This window comes from Panthera uncia, assembly GCF_023721935.1.
Source record: "Panthera uncia isolate 11264 chromosome A3 unlocalized genomic scaffold, Puncia_PCG_1.0 HiC_scaffold_11, whole genome shotgun sequence".
In the NCBI taxonomy this organism is placed as follows: domain Eukaryota; kingdom Metazoa; phylum Chordata; class Mammalia; order Carnivora; family Felidae; genus Panthera; species Panthera uncia.
The window spans coordinates 42,425,324-42,442,843 of record NW_026057578.1 but is presented as its reverse complement, the minus strand read 5'-3'; the positions used below and the strand labels follow the sequence as shown (position 1 = coordinate 42,442,843).

At 46.7% G+C, this 17,520-nt stretch overlaps 1 protein-coding gene across 1 annotated transcript in view; it reads left to right on the top strand.

Moving 5' to 3' along the window:
• The first annotated feature begins 5,899 nt into the window (after window positions 1–5,899).
• OVOL2 (ovo like zinc finger 2) overlaps window positions 5,900–17,520 on the top strand; it is a 31,104-nt gene continuing 19,483 nt past the window's right edge. Inside the window, exons 1-2 of the mRNA XM_049651181.1 lie at window positions 5,900–7,610; window positions 8,275–8,501. Coding sequence (XP_049507138.1) covers window positions 7,511–7,610; window positions 8,275–8,501 — 327 coding nt within the window. The 5' untranslated portion in view covers window positions 5,900–7,510. The remainder of the gene's footprint in view (window positions 7,611–8,274; window positions 8,502–17,520) is intronic.

Here is a 17,520-nt window from a genome sequence, read left to right as displayed (position 1 = left end):
TTTGTAGTAAGTTTGCAAAACCTGGTGTGTGTTTTACACGTATAGCACATCTCAGTTCACATCAGCTACCTTTTCAAGTGCTCAGTGGCCGCATGTGACCAAGCAGTGGTTCTTGCTTTGGACAGGGCGGGACTAGAGGTAGATGAGGCACATATTTAGGGCTCCAGAAAAGCAGGGGGTATGAAAGACAGGGGACTAAGGAAAGAGAGATAAGGATTTTTCTTCAGTGAGTTTACCCAAAACCTTGCAAATTATTCTAGAAGGAAGACATTTAATATAAGCACAGGTAAAAAAATAATAATAATAAAATAAAATAAAATAAGCACACGTATTTTGTGGGTTAGTGTTGTTTTCATTCTGAATTACAGTAAAGTGGGGATGATGAGGCACCATAATCTTGTCCTTGATAAAGACAACAACTGAAGATCTTAATGCTGTCTGCAGGACAACGCCAATTGCAGAATAGATGAGCCAAGATGTGGCAACAGAACCCACTGTAGCTAGTTGAATCAGAAAAGCAATTCATTAAAGGATGTTAGGCGGTTCGTGGAACCTCCGGGGGAACCATAGAGTCAGTCTCATAAGGAAGAAGCCGGAAATGGTGCTCAAACTGTAGTTCCTGGCTTCTCCAGTGGCTCTGTCGCTGCCATCTCTGGCCCAGGGCACCTCGGCCTACCACCCTCCCTGAGCACAGGACACGGCTACCAGGACCTGACCAGGGCCTCCTTCCTAAATGGAGTCTGTGCGTGTATCCTAGTTGTAGAACCTGGGTCACCTTCTTGCACCGTATATAGCAAGGGAGTCTGGGAAAACTATTTTCTGGCTCCCTTGTGAGGAAGAGAGACTCATAACATAAAACTACCCCAAAATTAAGGTGGACAACGGGTTTCCTCATGCGTGGTGCATGTCCACTCCACAAGTTAATTGTTTTTTTCTTTTATTTTTATTTATTTATTTTTAAAGTAGGCTCCACACCCAACTTGAGGCTTGAACTCACGACCCTGAGATTGAGAGTTGCATGCTCTACTGACTGAGCCAGACAGGCGCCCCTGGTTTTCTCTTTTAAAAATTATTGTGAAATATATCACACAGACAAGAGTGATTATAATACGGGTACATGGTTAAATAATAACAATTATTCTTATCCTCCAGGTTAAGAAATACAGCATTATTAGTACTTTGGAATCCCTGCCCCCATTTGTCCCTCCCTACCCATTCCAGGTGATTACAACTATTCTGACTTTTGTATCATTTTCTTGCTTTGCCTAGTGTTTAAGTTGAGATATAATTGACATGTGACAGTTATTAGTTTCAGGTATATAATGTAATGACTTGATACGTGTACATATTGCAAAATGACCACCACAATAAGTTCAGTTAACATTCATCCCCACACATAATTATAATTTTTTCCCTTATGATGAGAATTTTTAAGATCTACTCTCTTCGCAAATTTTTAAAAAAGTTTATTTATTTTTGGGGTGCCTGGATGGCTCAATTGGATAAGCATCTGACTTCAGGTCAGGTCATGATATCACGGTTTGTGGGTTCGACCCCCACATCCGGCTCTGTGCTGACAGCTCAGAACCTGGATCCTGCTTTGGATTCTGTGTATCCCTCTCTCTCTCTGCCCCTCCCCACCCATGCTCACTCGCTCGCGCGTGCTCTCTCTCTCAAAAATAAATAAACACTAAAAAAAATTTAAAAAAAAGTTTATTTTTGAGACAGAGAGAGACAGAGCGTGAGCAGGGGAGGGGCAGAGAGAGAGGGAGACACAGAATCGGAAGCAGGCTCCAGATTCTGAGCTGTCAGCACAGAGCCCGATGGGCTCGAACTCACAAACCATGAGATCATGACCTGAGCCAAAGTCCACCACTTAACCAACTGAGTCACCCAGGTGCCCCTCTCTTCACAACTTTTGATTGTTTTGAAATTGAACTTTTTACATTGAGATCATGTAGATTTACATGCAATTGTGTACCTTTCATTCAGTTTCCCCCAGGCATAAATTTTATAGAACTAGGGCACAGTATCACTAGCAGGATATTGAAATTGAGACAATCCACAGGTCTTTCTCAGATCCAGTTTTACTTGTACTCGTGTGTGTGTGTGTGTGTGAGCGCGCGTGTGTGTGTTTAGTTCTATACAACTTTATCACATGTGTAAGCTTGGGTATCATCTACCACAGATCCTGAACACTTCCATCACTACAAGCGTCCTTCGTGTTGCCCTTTTAGAAATCAACTCCTGACGACCACTAATCTTATCCCCATTTTCATGATTTTCTCATTTCAAGAATGTTATATGAATGGAATCAGATAATACATTACCTTGGGATTGCTTTTTTTAATTTAGCATAGCTCTCTAGAGATTCTTCCAGATGGTTGGTTGGTGCTTAATGGTTTTAACATGTGGGTTTGTATTCCTAAGCAAGATATTGTTTACTTTGATTAATTTTTAATAATCATTTGAATCATATTACAATTCTTCTGTAACTTGCTTTTTTTCATTCAACAATATGTTTTTGAGATTTACCATTGTTAATATGTGTGGCTGTGGGCCATTCATTTCCACTAGATGCATTTTATCACAAAACATCAGTTATTGATGTACATTCTAGTTGTGTTCAGGTTTTTATATTTTTGAATATGATTAATGACGTTACTATGAATATTCTTGTCTGTGATTCTTGGTGCAAAAGTGCAAGACTTTTTCTACATTTAAAACCTTGGTGGGGGGGGGGGGGCAGAGGGTGAGGGGCACCTGGCTGGCTCAGTGCATAGAACATGTGTCTCTTGATCTTGGGGTTGGGAATTTTGAGGCCCACGATGAGTGTAGAGATTACTTAAAATTTTTTTTTAACAATTAAAAATAAATTTAAAATGAAAAAATAAAAAATGGAATGGGATTTCTGGTTCATTGAATATGTGTATGTTTAATTTTACCAGATAAAGTCAAACTCTTTTCCAAAATGTTTGAATGAATCTATATACCTATTAGCAATGCATAAACAGTCTTATTGTTCTATATCTAAAGCAACACTTAGTAGTATTGTCAAACCTTTTAATTTTGCCAGTCTGGTAAACATGAAGTAGTATTTCATTGTCATTTTAATTTGCATTTTCCTGTTTACTAATGAGACTGAGCATCTTTTTATATGTTGATGGGCCATTCACGTTTTCTCTTCTGGGAAATGCCTGTTCATGTCTTTTGTCGTTTTTTAAAACTTATGTTACTTCTGACATTTGAGTTCTTTACATAGCCTAGATTCTAATCATTTATAAGATAAATATGTTCCAAAAGTTCTCACAATGTGTGATTTAGTTTATCATTCCCCTTACCAGGTCTTTTGATAAAGTCATTCTTAATTTTTCTGCAGTCGGGTTTATCAAATATGTTCTTGTATGGTTTATTTTTTGTCCCTTAAGGAATTCTGCTCCATTGTGTGTCAACTATACTTCAATAAGATAAATAAATAGCAAACACACAAATAAACATAAATAAATAAATAAAATTCTGCCCTATCTTATGGTCATAAAGATATTCTCCATTATCTATCTATGCATATACATACACATACACTTTTAAAGGTTTAACCCACTGGAAATTGATGATATGTGTGTGTATTACTCAGTTTTCCTTATTTTTCCCCAAATGGATTACCAGTCATTCCCATTCCATATTTGAATAGCACATCTTTCCCCGCTGAGCTGTGATGCCTTCTGTCATAAATCAAAGTCCACATGCGTGTGGGTCTGTTTCAGGGCTCTCCCCTCTGTACTAGTGGTCTCCGTGTACCAGCGCCACACGATTACTAATGATATCTGATAGAGTGAATCTACACACCTTGCCTTCACAATAATGTTTTAGTTATTCTTTCATATAAACTTTAGAATAAATTTGTCAGATCTCACAAAAGGATATTTTTTTTCAGGTACATAAGAACTGTATTCAGTCTACAGATGAATTTAGGGATTTTTAACCTCTTTTTCATTCGGAGTCTCCTAGTCTATTACTATGAAAAATCTTTCCATTGATTAATGTCTTCCAATCAAAATTTTTCTAATATTACCCACAAAGATCTTCCACAATATTAAAAAAATTTTATTTCAAGGCACTTTGTGTTTTGGTTGTAGGTCATTTTTTTCATTAGATTTTTAATTTTTCTAAATGCTATTGACATTTAGAAATGCAATTGACACACAAAGATTTCCTATAAAACAACCTTCCTAAACTTTTATTAATTCCAATCATTTATCTGTAGTTTCTTCCGTTCTCCACATAGATAATCATACTGACTATAAATGGTGATTGTTTTGCTTTTTCCTTTATAATTCTATAAAGGAATTATAGATTTCCTATCTTATATTTCTTTTTTTCTGTCTTGTGCCCACAAAAAAGCTGGTCTAGCGTGAAATGGAGTGATCAGAGCAGGCAGCTTGGTCTTGTCCTGGGGTGCTGGCTCCACAGGTGAATTCAGTTTGTAAAAATGTATCAAGCTGTGTACTTATGATTTGTGCATTTTTTTCTAACACTATGTTATTCCTCAACAAAAAGTTTAAAAAAAATTTTTTTTTTTTTTTTTTTTAGGAATATTTCCCCAACATCCTAACGTCTCCTCATGCTCTCAGGATGCCACTGAACAGGTCTGTACCTGTCTATTTTCAACCTGACTACATATTACTGTAGAAAGGAAGTCTTAAGTACACTCATGCTTGTTTTCTTGCATTTGAAGAACTACCAGGGGGAGGGGGCACAGAACTAGTCTCAGCAGCTTTAGAGGGCAGAGTGCAGAGTGCAGAGGGGAGGTGAAAGTACAAGGAAACAGACTTTCCATAAAGCAGAAGGAAAGCTTTCCAACAGCATCGTCGTCTAACCAGAGAATAGCCTGCTTTTTGAAAAAGTGAGCTCCCAGCACTGCTAAGTATTCAAGCAGGGCTGGATACAAACCCACTAAGGACACTACGCACAGCCACCCCCCTCCCCCAGCCAGTGGAGCGGTGGGGGCGGGGAGTGGGCCGGATCACTGCTTCTGTCTCTTTCAACGCCTAGCTTTGAGATTTTTAAAGAATTGAGTTTATTTCTTATCCTATGTTGGGGGGATGCTTGCTTTATCAGCTCCGTAGAAAGCTACTTAGAAAACTAACCTTAAAATAAAGAAGAGTCAACAAAAGCAAAACGGACTGCTCGAAAATGTTAGTAATATTGATAAACCCCTAAGTCCGATCAAGAAAAAGAGAAAGGTAACACATTAGAATCCCCCCCAAACCAGCCAGCAAGTGCGCCTCCAACAATCTTCGAACGCAAGTGTACTTATTCTTATTTTTTATTCCGAATCCCCCAAACCTTGCACTGCTTCTCCAGGTTCCTAGCCTTATTAGTCTGTCATTCTACAGCCTTTTCAGATAAAGGACAAAGTGGTTCAGGCACTCATTGATTTGAAATCCAATAAGAGAAAAAAAAATGTTAATGGGGCTGACTTTTTCATGAAATCAGGAATTTTGAACGAAGGTAAGTTCCAAAGATTTTTATTGATATGGGAGGTGATTCTGTGATTTCACAGTTTTACTTTATTTTACTTTCATTCCACCAAGCTCCTTCTTTCCGAAAAATCTTCAGTTTGTTGGTAGGTAAAATACATCCTCAGAGTCTCCCAGAAGCTGCGCCATCAGCCTTAAAGACTAAAAAGAAGCCTCGTTTCCTTGTGCCGCTATAGAAATGTCTTCCTTCTCCACACCCGGCTTAACCGGATCAAAGTCTTTTTCATTCTTCGTTGATTGTTCTCAGAAAATCTGGAGTCCAGACAGGCTTGAGCCAAGACAGGGTGACCTCTTGAGGGCAGACCCTGAGGCATGGCGCTTCTCTTCCCTTCGCAGACCCAGGAGAGCTGCGCCCCCTCTCCGTGCGCGGAAAGAGTACTCCAGCCGAGCCGAGAAATCCGTTACCAGGCTGCTGTGTCCCCAAGGGCCATTCCAGGGCGGAAGAGGACGGGGAAAACCGCTGTGTCGATTCCTCGGCCCTGTGGGCCGGGCGCGCAGCGTGTCGGGTTACAGACAGGTGAGTCTGGCGGATGGGCGAGCTGCGGGCGCCTGGGAGCTCCTGGCGAGACGCGCCCCGGCAGCCCCCGAGCCCGCACGAGTCTGCTCACCCACAGGAGGGGTGCGCCCACCGCAGCGGTGGAGGCATTGCTGCGCGTCCCCGGGCGCACCCGAGCAGGGGCCGTGAGAGGGACAGCGCGCGCCCCAAACGCCGGCACTGCTGGTCTTAGAAACTTGGCATCTTTCTCTTACCAACTCCTCTTCCTTCTCTCCCAACTCCCCCTCCGCGAATAAAGCTCTAGAGGAAAAACCAAAACCAAAAATAAATACAAAGCTCTCCAGCCACCTCCCCAGTAGCAGCCCGTCTTCATTTACTGGGAAAGGTATTTCCCAGCCTGTGATTTCGGGGAGCGGGCAGTTAGGCGAAGACTGTAATGGGAGTGGGCAAGGATAAGAGATTTGTTTCGGAGCTGCGTTTGCATAACAGGCGCTCGGCTTTTGTTTCCATTGTGTGTTTATTTGGGTTGATGAGGCTCTTGGGGTGGTAGGTCTTGGGATGGAAGCTGCTTTAGCAGAGCAAGCTGACTTGTTTTCCCCAGATTGTGTGGCACAGATCAGTAATAACGACGTGTTCTAAAGCTGCCGAGCTTTAAGTCATATTATTACTGTGCTTATTTGGGGGGACTGTTGTAAATGATGGGGATCTTGAGTCCCCAAGTCGCCCTCTTTACCAGAACAGAGCCCTGGATAATCTCCCTGCCGCCTCCCCCTTCCGCCCGCCGGGATTTCAACTAGCCGCGGAAACCATCCACAAAGTCCGGAGGAACTGAGCCATTTTCTTGCTTGCTTGTCGGAGACAAATCCACCCGGGGGCGGGGGATGGTGGTGGTGTGTGCAACTCGCAGGAAGCTCCAGCTCTTAGGATGGACGCCCCGGGAAGCGGACCTGGGGGCTAACCTCTAAGAGTTTGCCCTGAGGTGCTCGTGATGGGGAATGGGGCGAGAGGCTGATCAAAAAACGTTCTTCCCTTTTTAAAAAGGGGAGGGGGGGAAAGAATCAGACGTTAAATTCTTTTGCAAACATTCATGCCTAAGGAAGGGCTGGAACAGGCAGCCCCGGCCGCCGGAACCGGTCGGACAGGTAGCGAGCTTGTTGACACCGTTATGTTGCAGGGCGCATGCTCACTCCCAAGTTTCCTGGTGTCTCTTCTATTCCACCTTATGAAACTTTTTCCCCGGCGTGGTCTCACCCGCGATTTAAGGCATAGGTGTCGCCGAGCCCGGAGGCTGGGAGTCGCCGGGCGTGCGGGGGAGAGGCCTGGGCCGCGGCGCGGCGGGGGGCGGAGGGAGAGGGCAGGCTAGGCGGGAAGGTGGGCTCTGGCCGCCGGGAGCCGGGGACCGAGTCACTGCCGCAGCCCCTATCGGGGAGCAGCCGGCAGGAAGGGGGCCGCCGGCCGGGGAGGGGGCCACACCATGCCCAAAGTCTTCCTGGTGAAGAGGAGGAGCCCGGGGGTCTCTGTCCGCAGCTGGGATGAGCTCCCGGATGAGGAAAGGGCAGACACCTACATCCCAGGTGAGCGCCGCGCGGGGGCCGGGCCTGGGCGCGGGACTCCCGGGGTGGGGGCAGGGGTGTCCGGGTCCCCTCAGCTCACGGCGGGGGCCGGACTGCCAACCCCATGCCCCCTCTTTCGGGGCGGGGGGAGGTCCTTGAGGCGCGTGAAGACGGAGAGGGAGAGGCTGGGGAACCCGCGACGCCCTGCGCCCCCTTCCTCCTAATGGGCGCCTGTAATTGCCCGGCGGCGGGACCGTTGGCTGCAGCGCGGGACGAGGTGGCCCAGGAGGGGAGACTGAAGGCCAGTAGGGGCTCCTCTCGGTCCCATGCCTTCATAGAGTCGCCCCAGGATCCGTCAGCCCCTCGGGCTAGGTAGGTTGAAGTCAGACCCCTATCCCCTCATCCCAGGGAGAGGCAACTTGGCGCGTAGTGTCCCCAGCCGCCCAAGGCCCTCGGTTCCTTGTGGGCGCGGGAATGGGACCGAGGAGCCGCCCCCCCCCCCTCAACCCCGTGCTCGCTCGGGAGGCCGAGCCGGGGACTCTCTCGTCCACCCCCGCGTGTTGCCCACTTGGCCTGGTGCCCAGGTCCAGGGCGGGGCGGCGGCACCGCCCGCAGGTCAAACTGCCGCGGACTCCCGGGCCTGACGCCGCGTGTCTGTGTCGGGGCGCCGCCCCTCCCTCCGCAGTGGGCCTGGGCCGTCTGCTCCACGACCCCCCCGAGGACTGCCGCAGCGACGGCGGCAGTAGCAGCAGCAGCGGCGGCAGCAGCAGCAGCGCGGGGGAGCCTGGAGGCGCCGAGAGCAGCTCGTCCCCGCGCGCCCCCGAGCGCGAAATCCCCGAGCCTGGCGACGCAGAGGGCCCGGGTGGACACCTGGCGGCGATGCAGCGCCCAGTCGCTAGGTCGAAAATCAAGGTATGGTGTCGACTCTGCCCCCGCCGCCACCTGCACCACGCCCTGGCGTCGGGCTCCGGGAACCCGCGCCCCTCCCTGCAGCTCCCGCCCGCGCACCCGGGCACCGGTGCACCCCGGCACCGAGCGCGCCCGCCGCGCCGTTCCTGCACCTGCCTCTGGGTCTCGGCCAGGGCGGCTCAGCGCGTCCTCCCGCCTGCTGGGTAGCCAGCGGCCCGCGCCGCTGAGCCTTGGAGCCGGCACAGTCTGCCGGGGTGGCCTCTGGAACTGCTTAAAAGACCCAGGCCCAGCTTCCTGCCTCCAGCAGCCCAGTGTGTGTGCAGGGCCTGAAGAATCACCAGGCCGTCGGGGTTCCTGGGTTCAGAAAGGAGGGACCCAGGCTCTCAGCAATTCCGTTCTCTGGGGCGCATTTCCTAGCGCTATGTGAATTCTGAGTTCCACACACTTGCTTGCGTTCTGGAGACCGAGGCGGCAGTTTGGCACACAGTGGCCCTCTCGCAATAACAGCTATTCCCAGTGACAATTATGGAGTGCCCGTTAGACTCGAGGCCTGTGCTGGGCACTTTAAATTTGTCATACCTCTCCAATCTTCTTTAATTAAACTGATGGATAAAAGGGTTCACCTGAAAATTGCCTGAGTGCCCCGCCCCCAGTGGGTTGGAGTGTTTGTTACCCTCCCTTACCATCCTTCAGCAACCCCCTCCCCCTAGTCTTCTAGAATTGTAGGCGACATCTTATCAGGACACCCATCTGGCTTTTCTGGGTAGAACTTCCATGATCGCCTGCTCAAATGTATCCGCTACCCCCAAGATTAAGGAATCCCATTCCACTGACTCAGTCAGCTGGAGCCAGGGAGTGGTGTTTTAGGAATCACATGACCCCATTTCCGAGCTTGGTGGGACTCTGCGGGCTCCAGGCCCTCTTAGTGGGCGAGAATTCTGGAGTGCTCCAAGGCGGTCCTGCAGCCCAGCTGCCCAGGGCGGGGGGGATGGGGGGATGGGGAAGAGGAACTCCAGTGTTCGCTGTGGATTGGGTGACACTAGGTTACTTTTCCTGGGCGAGGCCATCCCTCCCTATGCATATTCCTGGTTCCTGGGGTTTAGCTTGGGGGCGGGCTAGGGTGCATTTGGTTATGAATTGAGGCTAGAGGCTGGAGCTGGAATCCTCGGGAAAAGACCTCTTTAAAGGTTACTGCGGTGCCGCGTGCTGCTCGGTGGTAAGCGGTGCTGCTGAGGTTCAAAGTCAGCTGGCCTGAGGCTTTTCTGGGCCAGATGGGGTTAAGTGGGAGGGGACAGTTTGCCTGAGGCTGGTAGCTCTGCCCTCCAGGAAATTCTAAGTGTCCCACTTGCATATTTATCACCGGGCTGGAAGGACAATTGCAACGTTGTTTTGGGATTGACTGTGGTCCGTTTGCCCCTCTGTCCCCCAATTTCCCAGATTACCCTGGGAAGAAAGTGGCAGGGGAGAAAGGTCTAGTCCCTTAACCAGCATTTTAGGAGCTCTCTCTTGTCTCAGGTAAACAGCGCCATCGTAGCCCTGGATTAAAGGAATAAATAAACCACAATCTTATTTCTGTGATCTTGCCTACAAACCGCCCCAAGGGCTGCGGGGTGGTGAGTTTGCTCCTCCACCTTAGCATAGCTTCCGGAGAAGTTTTATTTGTTTACTGAGGATGCTTAGATTCCTTTTCCCTTTCAGCTTCCGTCGGAAAATAGATATCTTGGTGTTAAGATGCTCCAAGCCTCCAGAATTATCATCTGTGGTATTGGCCGTTTTCAAATGACTGTCCAAATTGCCCGTGACTTAGCATATTGGGTAATTCTCTTGTTCTGTGAAAAATATGCTGGACTCTTAAGAATTAGGTTCTCCAAGCGCCTGGTGGCTCAGTTGGTTGAGCATCCTCTTGATTTTGGCTCAGGTCATGATCCCAGGGTCATGGGATTAAGCCCCTCCTCGGGCTCCACGCTGAGCATGGAACCTGCTTAAGACTCTCTCTCTCTCTCTCTCTCTCTGCCCCTCTCCCCTGCTGGTGGGCTCTCTCTCTCTCTAAAATAAATTAAAAAAAAAATTAGTTTCTTAACTAGAAGAAAAGAAATACCACTCAAGAATGAGGCCCATGCATGAAGCATAATGATTGAGTTTGAGTAACTTCAAGACACTCACTAAGCAGCTGGCTCAGAGGAGTAGAGGAGGGGCAGGTTTGAGCCAGTGCCCTGCAGAGAGAGGCAACATCCCATCTAATTTTTTGGAGTGCCTTCTGTGTGCTAGGCAGCCAGGAGATAAAAATGTTCCCAGCCTGGTGTTCTAGAATCATTTGACCGAAACAGTTAAGCCCCCAGCCTCTGGTTTTGTCACTTCTTAGCTGTGTGACTTTAGGCAAGTTGCTAATCTTTCTGGGCCTCTGTTTCCTTGTCTGTGAAATGGGAATAATAATGAAACCTACCTCATAGAGTGGTGAAAATAAATGAGTAAAGAGGGGAATGTGGTAGGTGCCCTTTAACTCTAGCTGGGATTGTCTGGGTTGGTGGGGAGACACAAATACTAATTATTAACTCTGTTACAGCAAAGGGAATGCTAAAGCATGTGCAAAGATGTAATTCTGAGCAGGGAAGGTTTCTTGGTGTGGATTTGAGGGTGGGGAAGGGGGGGAGAGTCAGGCTTTAGGGGCGTATGGCTGAGCCCAAAACTTGAGTCAGTAAAGGACTCAAAGCTATGGTGCCCGAAGATAGAGAATGGACCTGCTGGGTCAGAGATCAAGTGGGAGGTGAGAAACTGGGACAGGATGAGGTGGTGAAGGGGCCAAGCCAAGAGGTGGGGGTGCGCTTGGGCAGGCAGAGGAGGGCTCTGGAAGGGTTTTGAGAAGGAAGACCTCAGTTGGGTCCATCTTACCAACTGTCTTAGAGATATATTATCTGTCCCGAGTCTTTTTTTTTTTTTTTCTTTTGTATTAGAGAGAGAGGGTGCAAGTGAGCAAGGGAGAGAGGGAGAGAGAAAGAAGGAGGGCTCCCCGAAGCAAGGCTCTAACTCATGAGCCATGAGATCATGACCTGAGCTGAAGTCAGATGCTCAACTGACTGAACCACTCAGGGGCCCCTCTGTCCTGAGTCTTACTTCCCTCATCTGTAAAATGGAAAAGCAATGGAATCAGCCTCTCAGAAGTGACGGTTAGATGAAATAAGGGCTGCAGAATGTCTAGCACTTCTGTGCATGTATAAATTGCCAGTAGGAAGTTAGTTTAATAGTGATGGATGGCAGATTTCGTTAACTTCCAGTATTTTGTTGCCTCCAGTGGGTACTAGGGATTTGCCAATCTGGTTGTGCTTGTGAGTGGATCTGGAAAGGAGTCCTAGGTGCTGGTTAGGAAAATGGCTCTTCCCAGCCTGTCTGCCTTCTGACTGTGTGCCTCAGTGCGGTTTGCAAAATCGTCTCTTTACTGCTGAGGATTCAGTAATTTTCCAAACAGATTCGGGGGTGGGGGGGGGGGGTAGATCATGTGCATCTGAGAAGGCGGTCGTGACAGGTCTAGGTGGCTTTAAGTCTCTTTTGTCCTGGGCCCATTTGCAGGAATCTAGCTGTGGAGCAGAGACCCCCAGACACCCTGATCACCATTGCCCTTCCTTTGAAGGTTTATCAGAAACTAAGTAACTCTGAAGTGAAATCAGTCAATTGACTGATGTTTTTCCTTCCTGTCTCAGTGGGTGGTGGGACCCAGGTGCAAGTATAGAATAGCAAATGAATCTCCTCCTTTTCCCCTTCTGTTCCCTTCCTTTGGCCTCTTCCAAGGATACTTCAAAAGGAACTGAGTGTAGAATTCCTTCTAAAGTATTTTTGGTCTTTTACCTGGCTCTGTAGTCTGAGTCTTCAAGTAGTGCCAGATATGTGAAGGTGCAGTAGTCTTTTTCCTTTTTTTTTTCTCATCATTTTTCATTTGTGGAGACTTTCAGAGGCATAGGGCCCGTTACCCCACCCCAACAACCGTTCTTCTATGGCTGGTCCTGCCCATCCAGCCCACATCTAACGCCCGACACGTGATTTTGAAGCAAATCTCAGTTATCCTATTATTTCAACCATAAATAACTCAGAATGTGCCTGTGATAGATAAAGATCAAGGTACACGATCACACCCATGTTAACAATGGTGTTCACATTGCTGATTGTCTCATAAATTCATACTTTTTTTTTTTTTTTTTTTTCCCCAGTTTGCTGAGTCCCGTCCACACAATGTCTATACATTGTAATTGACTGACATGTCTTTCAGGTCTCTTTTAATTTACACATTCCCCCCCACCCCCCATCTCTTGTCCATTTCCTTACAAGTTAATTATTGAAGAGATGAGTAATTTGCTTGGAGAGTTTCTAACAATCTGGATTTTGAGGAATGCATCACCACAGAGGCTAATGCTCCTCGGTCTCCTAGATTTTCTCTAAATAGGTAATTGGGTGGAGTGCCTGGGTGGCTCAGTTGGTTAAGCATCCAACTTCAGCTCAGGTCATGATCCCACTGTTAGTGGGTTTGAGCCCCACGTCGGGCTCTGTGCTGACAGTTCAGAGCCTGGAGCTGCTTCAGATTCTGTGTCTTCCTCACTCTGCCACTCTCCCACTCTCCCACTCGTGTTCTGTCTCTCCGAAATGAATAAACGTTAAAAAAATTATTTTATTTTTTTAATTAAAAAAATTATTTTTAATGTTTCTTTATTTTTGAGAGAGAGAGAGCAGGGGAAGGGCAGAGAGGGAAACACAGAATCTGAAGCAGGCTCCAGGCTCTGAGCTGTCAGCACAGAGCCCGACGCGGAGCTCGAACTCACGGACTGTGAGATCATGACCTGAGCCGAAAGTCGACCGCTTAACCGACTAAGCCACTCAGGCACCCCCAATTTTTTTTTTTTAAATGTGGGTAGTTGGTTCTGCAGCTGCACTGTCCAGTGTAGTAGCGAAAGTCACGTGTGACAATTTAAATTTAAACTAAGTAAAATTAAATATTAAGTTCCTCAGTTGCACAAGCCACATTTCAGGTGCTTAGTAACCATGTGTGAGCAGTGGCTACTGTATCGGACAGTACAAATTAGAACATTTCTTTCATTGCAGAAAGTTCTATCAACACTGCTTTAGGTGTCTGATCAGGTGTATTTGTTTTAGCTAAATAGTCTGTCACAGTGGGGGGCACCTATTAACATCCGGAGAGCACATAATATTTGGTTGTCTCTCTGTGATGTCAGCAGTTGTTGATATTCAGGGTCTAAATATTGTAGGTTATTAGGGGTTGTGATATTCTGTCCTTTGTTTATTAGTTGATATTCTTGTACAGAGATTCACTTTGCCTCATCTGCTGTTTGGTTCCCAGTGAGACAGTTCATTCAGGAAAGGCCAGATAAGATTCCCTTTATTTACCAGTTTTCAAGATAACCGGTTGGGTCACCAGAATTCTATAGCTATGGCCAACTTGTTTATTTTTAAATATGTTGTGAATCACGGATTTCAGTAGTTTTAAAAAACCCATCCATTTGCTTTTGGAAGAGAACATAGCTCTGTCCCTAACTCCTTACCTATTGTCTGTTATCTCATAAGACAGAATTGGATGCCCCTCACCCCACCCCCATTGTAACTCACTAACCATGTCCCTTACATTTGGCTGACCAGGCTCCTCTTCTTGACTCTAGACCCACCAAAGGCAAGGAACATTCCTCCTGGGCTTTTTGTATACCCAGCACCTGGTACAGTAATGCCTGACTCATAGCAGGACATAGGTCAACATAGGACAGAAGTACAGGCGGGGAAGAAGGAATCAACAGTCCCTAGATGTAAATGACAGCATTTGGAGGAAAATAGGTGAGAAGAAAATGTAAATCTGGGGAAATATCTGGACTAGATGCTCAAAAAAGGCCAGATTAATTAAAAGGGGGAAAAGGAATGGGGGAACCATGTAAGTGTTAATTGCACCAGCTTTTAATTTGAACATAGGTGAAGTGGGTTTAGCTGCAGACAACAGAAACCACTGTAGTTAGCTTCAGCTGAGAATGGTTAATGATAGGGTAGTAAATGGACAAAGAACCAGGATTGAACTCCCAGAGCCACACTGCAGAACTGGGCCACCAAGGGAGGTCCACCTTCTGCCTCTATGGCTACCGACTGATGCAGAGTATAGAGTGATTGCCATGTGCCTGCCTCTGTCCAGTTAACTCAGGCCCAAATTCAAACCTCTTGATAGTGTGGGTCATTGGTGGAACCCCAGTGACATCTAGAACCTGTAGCTGTAAAGGGGTCTGGGAAATGCAGTTTGTAGCTTTTTAGCCTCTGCAGTACCGGAAGGCGCACCAGAAAAAGTAGAAATAGTTGCTGAGAAGAGTGTCCATCCAAAGGATCCACTACAGGGAACTTTAAAGCTTGTGTGGTCCAGTCCCCTCATTTGCAAGGAAAGAAAGGTAAAGCCCTGGGGGGAGGGGGGCGGGAGGTGTGTTCATTGAATTTATCACAGTTTTTAGTAGCAAAGCTCAACCCAAGGATCCTTATTTTTTTAGGGTTGCTGTATTGCATTGTAGGAGGTATCCTTGACACCACAGCCATTAGCATTGATGGTCTGACAGGAAGCTGTGATAGGAGACAAACAATAGGATTCATCCCCTCCCTTTCCCCCACATCATGCCCAGACCCGTGGGCCTGTCCAGGGGAAGTGTAGGCACAAGTTTTGCAGACAGCAGGCCACATCCAGAATCTCAGTGTGCGCACCGATAAGTCAGGTGACCAAGAGCAGGTTAGATCTCTTGGAACCTCAGTTTTTTCTGGATTCTAAGGATACTCTTCATTATCTCCGCATTCGAGAAGGTTCTCCATTCTACCATATAGCAGAGCGGTGAAGTCTAAAGAAATGGTACAGGGACCAGGAGGGAGTTTTTTGTCCCAAAGGAATTGGGCAATATGCTTAGCATGTTTTGTTTTGTTTCTTGAGTAATCTGTATGCCCAACATGGGGCTTGAACTCACCACCCCAAAATGAGGAGTCCCGTGCTCTACCAACTGAGGCAGCCAGGCGCTCTGTGCTTAGCATGTGTTAATGCTGAAGCATAGCAAATGTGTCAGTTGGAAATCTTGTCCAAACGGCCCCCACAAGGTGGCCTGGACGCAGTACTCTCCCACAGGAAATAGGACCATTAATACTTTAATAGACTTGTCTGGTGGAAGCATCAACAGACAATAAAGGATTTTGATTTTTTTTTTTTTTTTTTTTTTTTTTTTTTTTTTTGGTTTAGAAGTTTGACAGGTAAGTGACCTTAGCCAGCTTTCAAGTTGGTTGGGGGCCAGCCTAAGTCCTTACCTCCCCCGACACTCCTGAAGTTTTCCACAGCCCTGATACAATGATCAGTTTGTTTTTACCGCAAAGACTTTTTTTTTTAAAGAAGAACTAGAGGGGAACCTTGTGTGTTTTTTAAAATGAAAGCCAAGGTCCTGCAGAAAACAGGACAGCAAGCAAGAAAGCGCCCAGCCATGGGGTTGGAGAACCACTCAGTCTCTCTTCCTCTTTCTTGCCCTGAATTAATGTCTAGATTGATGTCCTCTCCCACTGTCCACGGTAGCTTCCCCATTTCATTAGTAAGCCTTTTGCAAAGTGTTGCTTTTGGATTAAGGGTGAGACTGTCAAGCTTTTCCAGAAGGTGGCATGGTGCATATGCCACCCTGGCAGGTCTGGAGCAGTAGCCTATAATTAAACATGTTAGTAATTTCCATATCAAAACACATGAATATTGACCCCCAATGGGATCAAGTCTGCACAGCTTCATGTCTGCTCAGGTCCAGTTTTACTGCTAACACAAGATATGTGAGAATGTTGGTTTTCAGAGCATTTTTGGATTTCAGAGTCGTGGAGGAAGGACTGGGAGTTGGCAGCTCACATTGAAGGTCACTTCTCTTCTTTTTCCCAATCAGAGAGAAAATTCACAAGGCCAATGGAGAGTCAAGGGATTTTGACCAATTACCTTTTACTTAGGATCCCAGAACTTTGGAACTGGTCTATAAGAGTGACAAGTTATTGACCATCAGGTCCTTTTTAAGTAGCTTTTCTTATTTGATTCCTTAATAATCCTGAGAGGCAAATATAGTTATTGTCCACATTTTACGGGTTATGAAATTAAGGCTTAGAGAGGGGGAGTTACCTGCCTACGTCCCACAGACTGTAAGTGGTGGATCAGGGCTTGAACCTAAGAAAAAGGAAAAGAACTGTGCTCTCAGATCCTCATACTTCTGAAGATAGCTCATCTAATACCATTTTATCATTTTTAAAAATCTCTACACGAATGCGGGGCTTAAACTCACAGCCCCGAGATCAAGACTTGCACACTCTACCACCTGAGCCAGCCAGGTGCCTTGCCATTTTATCATTTTTACACGTGGGAAATTGTGGCTCAGGGGTATTAAATGACATCTCGCAAATAGATGACAGCCGGTCTAGGTTTTTATTTGATACTCAGCATTTCTTGTCTGTTCACTGCACTCTCATTTTGTAACTAAGATAGCCAAGATGTAACTAGTTTGGGTCTACTTGCAGAGTAACAAGGTAAGACTGGTTAACCTTATTTTGAACTTTTAGGAGGTTCAGTGTTAGGTATAAACCTGTGTACGGGGCACCTGGGTGGCTCATTGGGTTAAGCGTCCGACTTCAGCTCGGGTCATGATCTCGAGGTTCATGAGCTCAAGACCTGCGTCGGGCTCTGTGCTGACATCTCAGAACCTGGAGCCTGCTTTGGATTCTGTGTATACCTCTCTGCCCCTCCCTGCTCTCTCTGTCTCTCTCTGTCTCTCTCTTTCAAAAATGAATAAACATTAAAAAAAACAAAAACAAAAAACGTGCGTAAACATTGTAAAGATGGCCCAGTGAGCTGACGTGTGACCTGGGGAGGGATTGCTGGCCCTCTAACCCATGAGATGTCATTCCAGGAATCAGATGTGTTGTCTGTACCCTGCAGCCCATCCTGGGAGAGAACATTAGGAAATGTGGCAGATCTGATGTTCTGGAGAGAATGTGCTACATCTCT